Raw genomic sequence first — 7,936 nt, forward strand, 5'->3', positions numbered from 1 at the left:
ACCTGACATTTAGTAGTTTCTCAAGTAATCCCTGCAAGGCAAAAGTAGTTTACAGTATAGAAAAAATGCTATTGTCATGGTTCCAACAGATGAAACTCTTCATAGAACTTCGAGGCATTGTTTACCTTAAAGAATCTTTATTGGAGTAGCATAGCTTCGGCACTAACACAGTTGAAGCCAAAATCTGAATTCCTCTCCCCTGAGCACATAGTATCAAAGCACAATTCCCTTCTCCAATTAACAGTCATAAATCATATTCTCCAATTAGTTTGAAATGCCGGCTTTCCCTCCAGTTGTTCAACCGGCCATTTCTTATCATCTCTTATTTCAAAAACACTGAATTCACATGCTATTACAATATTGTTATGTCTAACTAACTCCCATCACATTCCTCCTCCTCCCCCAGTATCATCTAATTCTAAGAGTAAAGCATAAGGAAGAATAAGGCTGCATCTCCATATGTTGTCAAAGCAAGAACATACAATGTTAGCAGCATTGACAGCTATGCTTTTGTGGTTGTTTGTCACGCAACTTTTTTCTGAGTCGAGTGATGCAAAATTCACTAGAAGAGCATTGCAGTGTTTCGCTGGCCTGAGGTGGTGCGTGGCGTTTTTAGCAAGGGCAAAGGCAGATGGGGAATGATGCAATAGAATGTGTGGGCCTGCTTTGATATTTCCCATTTCTGAAATTGTATTTTTGTTAGTGAACTGTGTGAAATCCATTTCAGGACTTACAACAAACTCTTAAAGTATTCCTCAGAGTTTTTCAAAATTCCCACTACCACAAGTTGGAAAGGCCTCTGAAACCACAGAAGGGAGCTAGAAAGGAGAATGCAGCCCGGGGGTGGGGGGGGAAGGGATAATTATTCACTTAACAAACACATTTTGAAGAGGAAGAAATCTTTGTAGCAAGTGTCCATAGGTGGAACTGTACCAATAGTTAATATTGTTAAATATTTACTAGACTTTCCTACAAGTTGCATGAAGTCAGGCTTTACAGAACTTGATTACTTATTTACTTTTGTGAAGGATACACAATTTATATTCGGATAACTGGAAGATTCAAATATTGTTAGAAAAAAGTGGCAACATTTTGAGACTTACATATTTGCCTTCTTTGGGGTACAGTGTCACTGTTACTATTGATTCAAAAATCTGCAAGATTTTTCAGTCAGAAACAAAGCAGGAGAACTGTATGCCTATAAGAAGCAATTCTTTTTATCAGTAGTTTCAACATCCTGGAAAACTTACCCTTCTTTGTCCTTGAAGGAGTTACATGTTCCTCATACTTTGAATGCTCACTTCCTTTAAAATTATCTGTATCCATTTTGTAGATTTTGGCCATGCTCCAAGAACAAGCACAAAAGCTGTCTTTAGCCGTTTTAGCAACAGGGCAAAAGGGAGAATGCATTGAATGCTGGAAAAAAAAAATTCTTATCGTATATTTCCACCCATATTGAAAACCTTTTCCACTTTTGATAACCAATTAATTTTAGCCTTCGACAGTTTTATTTCATTTTTCCATCATTTCAGAGACTGAACTATGTCTACATACTTTATAAACATCTTTCATTAAAACTTGTGTTTCATTTCAAATCTCCAGGAACCACAGGACAGCTCATCAAAATAGATAGCTTTGACATGTATTCTGGAGGTATGTGAATTTGTTAGTCTGTTGTGTATTAATAGTGCAACACTGAGGGTTAAGGGGAGTTGCAAGTACAAGAAAATTTCCATAAAACATTGTTGAGATGGTTAGCTTATTTCTGCAGTTCAAAGATTAGATTTCTATAGTTATTGTAGTCTACTGTATCTATTTCCATTGTAGTCTATTGTACCTATTTCCATCATAGTCTATTGTTCCTGTCTCACAGGAATTCAAACAAAGCAAAACAGGTTGGATCAGTCTATGGGATTATTCTTGCACACAGAAACCTTCTCCAGATGCAGTTTCTAGAATTCTATACAGCGCAGCCAACATATGGAAAGCACAAGCTGACCTATAACATTTGGTTGCTTTATCTGGGAGGGGGTTACATTATTTGTTAAGAAACACTGTGATCTCCTTTGTTAGGTTTATTTTTTATATCTCAGAAGTTCATAATAAGTAACTCACAAACTTTTTTTCTCGGTTTCTTCATAAGATATTAAAGTTTTGCTGGATTTTATGAAAGGAATTAAGAAAGGCACCCTTGTGCTCCTTGCCTCTTACGATGACCCAGCAACAAAGTAAGTAAACTATGGAAGTACTTTCTTTCATTTTATTAGTCTTGTGGTGTAATTTGTTGACATAGAAATAACGCATAAGGAGATCCACATTTAAAAGTTCCTGTTAGTGATGTAAGCATTACATGGTCCTCAGTATGATGCTGCTCTTCTCATCTCCTGCCAAAGTACACTAAGAGCAGTAACATCAGTTCTCAGCTGTTAACATCCTGCTTTAGATGAAGAGGAAACAAGACAGATGGTCTAGAACAGCAGTGGCTCCCAACCTTCTGGGCACCAGGGACTGGTTCCATGGAAAGAGGTTTTTCTGTGGCCCAGAGGGGGGGCGTGGTTTCATGTGCTGCCTGCATCCCGTGGATGGGGCTTCGCTTGTTTGTGCAGCCCAGTTTCTGGCATGCCACAGCCCTACACCAGTCCACAAACTGGGGGGTTGGGGACCCCTGGTCTAGAATTCCCTTGAGTATTGAGTATGGGACAAAATGAGTGCAACTAAGATGAATACAGCCCCAAGGTTGTATTATGAGAGAACTTATTCGCTATGTTATTTTATTTGTTAATCACATTACTTTCAATTAACATGCAAGTTATGGAATACACTTCATAAATTGCCCTTTTGAAGTAGTTGGAGATTCTGTACTTCCTAAGCCAGTAACACAGCTGAAGGAAACTAAGAGAATTTATATTATTTGCCTGACTTCTGGAGTAACAAACTCGAATATTCTGTTTTGATAAAGCAAAGAAGGGTTGCATTATGAAATATGATTCCAGGGTCTTAACAGGACATTAGTATAACAATATAACTTTTTAAAAAGCCACAGAGCTGTTGCATGGATGAATGGTAATAGCTAAAAGAGAAAATATTATATGCAACAGATTTGGTTAACACAGAGTGAGGAGAGACTAACTGCAGTCTGAATGAGCTTCGTATAGATAGATTTTCTGCCATCTTCTGTTTTCTGAAAGGCTGACTTATGAAATGCTGAATTGATCAGTTTATTAATTCTGGTGCTGTTATACTCCTCCCATTGCTTTGTTTGAACTTTAGACATATCTACACTTCTGTGGAAAGTTTTTTCTTGTTGTGCATTCAATGGCGTGTTAAAGAAGAAAAAAAACATGACATTTTCTGTCTCTCAGGCTAAACGATGAAGCCCGGAAGTTATTTTCTGACTTAGGAAGCAAGTATGTTTCCCAGATGGCTTTTCGCGACAACTGGATATTCCTTGGTGGGAGTGGACTCAAAAGCAAAAGTCCATTTGAACAGGTGTGTTGTGGTAATAGTAGCTATGTACTATAATGGCAAGTGACGCATGCAGAGATGGTTTCTTATTTGGTTACTTAAGGAAAAGGCAGAATCAGAAAAATTCTAAGCCGCCCTCCAATCCATTGACTATCAGGACTACAGCAGGGCAGGAAATTCCCTCTCTTGGCAAAAAGGAAATCCCCTGTTAATGTCAGCTTCTGAAACTGGGCTAATCTGGTCAGTTCCCATGACAGCCCTAAGATTTAGGTAAGGGTAAGAAACAGGAGTTGCTGAAGTATCTTGGGATACATGTGGTGAGCAGAATCTGCCCAAGCTTCTCTCTACTTCAATTTATACCTAGCACAATTCAAAGTGAATTGTTTCAAGTTCCTTTCTTATACTTTCTACTTTCCTAGGAGTCAGATATTATTTTATAACTCTTTTACTTTTTATTCTTCTGCTTCTCTGAATCCAACCCACATTCCTTCACACCTCTGGAATTAAGATTTTGAGCCGTATTGCCCTGTGGCTGGTTTGCCTGCTTCTCTCTTTCTATTAGAAGCTAACATTTCTGTATCGCTCTTCCTCCATCTCTGTCTTTATCTCTGCAGGTAATCTTCGATTTATGATCATTCAGTTAGCAATGGTTAGAATTAATAATGGCCTCAGAAAGGATACTTTACATCCTGCAAAGCATCTGAGCATCACAAAATGCCACACCACCACCTCCGTCATGTGAATGTAATCTGGGTTCTTAGCAACCTGTTGCTCTTACAACTTATAAGTTGCCAAGTGTCCCATGATCATGTGATCACCATTTGCAATCTTCTCTGCCAACTGCCCCAGAATTGAGAAGTCTGCAGGGAAAGTTACAGGTTGCTGTCATCTCTGGAGGCTGGCTGAAAGAGCTGCCTACTAAAGTATTTCAAATCCTACCAAAGGGATTTCAGAAATCCTTCAGCAGGTAATTCTTTCAATCAGCCCCCAGAGAGGGAAGCAGCCCCTGAGTGGAGAATTAGTACAGAAAAGTAAGGAGGGCAAGGTACCTCAAGGGATTGAAGAGGCCCAGGGAGGCTTAGCACAGGCTGTGTATGAGTGTCTCTTTGCTCAGGGGCGAAAATCCTACTTCATACAATGTAAAATCTAATAAAGCTTTTAAATCTTTAGCTTATTTCTTTCTTTATAGGACTCTGCTGTCCTATATGTTTCCCATGTTACTCTGGAGATAAAAGAAAAGGGGGAAAAAAAACAAATCTCCATCAAAACAGAATTTAATACTGGCAGAAAGAAAGGCCCCTGTAAAGGTCTTCCAGAGTAAACAGAATTATGCTTAATTTTTTTAAAAAAAGAATATCAGGAAATAGTACCCCCAATGAAGAAGATGCACATCATGGACACATTTGCCAACAAAGCAGTAGATTAGATAGATTAGATAGTAGAGTAGATTAGCAGTAGAATAGATGTGTTTCTCAGCTTCCTTTTGGCAATTTTTATTTAAATGTGAAGTATTTAAACCTTATCTTAAAAGTTAGGAATGAATGATAGCTCATGATCCTTCCCCTCTTCTCCCATTTTTTGACACACATATACAAAACTGAGCAGGCTAGCATCGTTCAAAAATCTTCAATACTGTAGATCAGGGGTGTCAAACTGCTGGCCCGCGGGCCGGATGCGTCATCCAGAAGCCGTGCCCACCCCATTGCCGGCCATGGCAAAATCGGCCCGATACAGTCTGTGACGTCACGTGACGTCGCAAGTTTGACACCCCTGCCGTAGATACAGTATTGGATTTGCAGTCATAAATAATGGCAGTGATTAAGCAGCCACACCTCATGACAACCTTTTTGGGGATAATCATTAAGCAAATGCTGAGGTAGTTAAGCAAACCCATTGTATCCAATGGACCTTTTGTTGATTTCTGGCAAAAAAAAAAAAAATCTTGTAACTCGCAGCCATATGATTGTGAGATACTGCAAACAGTAGTGAATGAAGGCCAGTTGCCATGAGCCCAAAATGCAATCATATCACCGCAGGGGGGGGGAGCTGTCAGAACTTTGAAACTAGATCCTAAGTAGCTCTGGGGAGATTTGTTGTAACTTTGAACAGTTGCTAAACTACCAGTCATAAGTCGAGGACTAGTTCTTCCCAAGGCATAGGAGGAAACCTAGGCTGGAAATGACCATATGGACTCCGTCCACTGCTCAGAAAAGACCAGATGCTATTAAATTAATGCACGTAGAACCTTGCTATAAGTCACCATTTGATGCTTTAACATCTAAAACAGACATGTCAAACTCACAATATCACGTGACGTCACGCAATGTATCGGAGCTTTTTCACCATTGCCGGCAATGGAGTGGGCGTGGTTTCCCGATGACGCATCCGGCCCGTGGGTTGGCAGTTTGACACCCCTGATCTAAAAAGAAGAGACCTGAATAAACATATCTGTATGTTTATTATATAGCCTCATCTGTAGCATGACGCTATATCACACAAATGCAATTTCTACATCTCCAAATAAAAATCAGTCCTGTAATACTTAGGACAGTGGTGGCGAACCTATGGCACGTGTGCCAGAGGCGGCATTCAGAGCCCTCTCTGTGGGCACACATACCGTTGCCCCAGCTTTGACTCCCCCCATGACCCCCTCCTCACCAGCAGCCCCCCCTGGAGGAGAGTTGCCCCCCCAAATGTGGCCCACATGGAGCAGCACAGCCAAGGGCATGGCAGTCAGGCAGCATAGACAAGACTGCCCTCATGCCCCATCGCACACAGTTGATGCTGTGGGGCACGGGCAGAGGGCGTGGCCGCCATGGTGCTGCTGGGCTACCTGGGCGATCCGTGGCGGGTCCTGAAGGCGGTGATTGGCCCTGCGGGCAGGTGGGGTGGGGGCGGAGCAGGGGGTGGAGTGGGGGCAGGGGCAGTTTTTGGGCACTCGGTCTCTAAAAGGTTCACTGACTTAGGAAGAAATATCTACCAGCTATTGAGCTATTGAGCTTTGATTTTGTGGAATCCATATTCCTATCTGTTGAAAAATATAACTATCCAAAGCAAATGCCTAATTTTGCCTCTCTTTTTTTTCTTTTACAGTATTTGAAAAATGATAAGGAGACAAACAAGTATGATGGCTGGCCTGAAGTTCTGGAAATGGAGGGCTGCGTCCCTAAGAGGATAGACTAGCATAAAATGAAATTTGGTACCAGATTGAACTGCGGTCTTATCAAATGGATTTTTTCTTTTTTATTTTGCCTAACAATCTGGGATAGTGAATTTGAAATGACTCAGACTTCAATCCCTGGGATTTTGAACTCAGAGTTCACATCACCCTGCTGGTCTCAAATGAGGTTAACAAAAAAGGTCAGTTTTTTCTACGTGTGGGACCCTAGCCTTTTCACTGCTACTCTGACATATAAGTAACGAGTTCTGAAGAACTACTGGCGTATACTTCCAGTTGAACTAATGCTTTCGGAAGTGCTATATAATCATTCTAGACTTCACAGATACAGGAGCAAACCCTTCAAAAAGAGCTTTTGGAGGTGAAGATATATGTAACCTAAGACAGTGATGGATATTGTTTCACTCTTGGGAGCCACATTTAATATTTCAGCTGAAGCAAAGACTGGCAGGATCAGGAATTTGGGAGTGGATGCTGAGGTTGGACAAAGCACAGTTTTTGGATTTATCTTTGGTTTGTTTTATATGGTTTTAATTCTATTTTAATCTTCCATTGCAATTTTGTTGTATTTTTGTGCTTCAAAATGGCATGAAACCTAGTTGCCAATTTTGAGTACACCATCCTGGCCACCAAAACAACCAGGATTATAACGAAACTAAGATTTGCTATCTGTGTAAATGCAACCATTAGCTCTGAAACTGACTTGGATAAACATGTGCTGATGAAGACTGTTGCTGAATTAAATTGCAAACTACTGGTATGATACAAATGACACAAATTACATCATTCATATTCATTTATGACAATTGCCATGATGGCATAATTAAGAAAATAATGATGTCTTTATATGAATTACATAGATACAAAACATGTCATTTATATAATTTGTGTAATGATATCATGATATGCGTGTGTGTTTGTGTATATAAATATAGTATTTAAATTTGGTCTATTACCTGCAAAACCTGTTGAATCAAAGCTTAGTAAATCAGAGTTTCACTGCATTTTAAAAATGGAGAACCCCAAAATCTTCATAGTACCCATCTGTTACAACACACATCCATTTCTTATAACCGTCAAGCATTGCAAAAATACATTATGTACCCTGCTGTGATTTCTTTCGGAAGACATTCAATGGAAGCTTATTGTCAGTCATGAAAGACCAGCTTCACACATGAAAGTTCAATCTATTTATTGCTAAAAGCCTGTGCACAGGAATCTTCTCAATGAACTGCCAGCACTTGGTTAGAGTTAGATAAGGGTCAACAGCAATCAAGGATGGTAGTACTTAGT

At 40.0% G+C, this 7,936-nt stretch overlaps 1 protein-coding gene across 2 annotated transcripts in view; it reads left to right on the forward strand.

Moving 5' to 3' along the window:
* The window catches only part of FAM3D (FAM3 metabolism regulating signaling molecule D), a 29,361-nt gene extending 21,770 nt beyond the window's left edge, over nucleotides 1-7,591 (forward strand). For both annotated transcript variants that reach the window (XM_039326719.1, XM_039326720.1), the window contains 4 exons: nucleotides 1,603-1,653; nucleotides 2,144-2,228; nucleotides 3,363-3,489; nucleotides 6,559-7,591. In XM_039326719.1, coding sequence (XP_039182653.1) covers nucleotides 1,603-1,653; nucleotides 2,144-2,228; nucleotides 3,363-3,489; nucleotides 6,559-6,648 — 353 coding nt within the window. In that variant the 3' untranslated portion in view covers nucleotides 6,649-7,591. The remainder of the gene's footprint in view (nucleotides 1-1,602; nucleotides 1,654-2,143; nucleotides 2,229-3,362; nucleotides 3,490-6,558) is intronic.
* Nucleotides 7,592-7,936: the final 345 nt, after the last annotated feature.

This window comes from Crotalus tigris, unplaced genomic scaffold (assembly GCF_016545835.1).
Source record: "Crotalus tigris isolate CLP2741 ecotype Arizona unplaced genomic scaffold, ASM1654583v1 scf7180000024342.5246164, whole genome shotgun sequence".
Classification (NCBI taxonomy): Eukaryota; Metazoa; Chordata; class Lepidosauria; order Squamata; family Viperidae; genus Crotalus; species Crotalus tigris.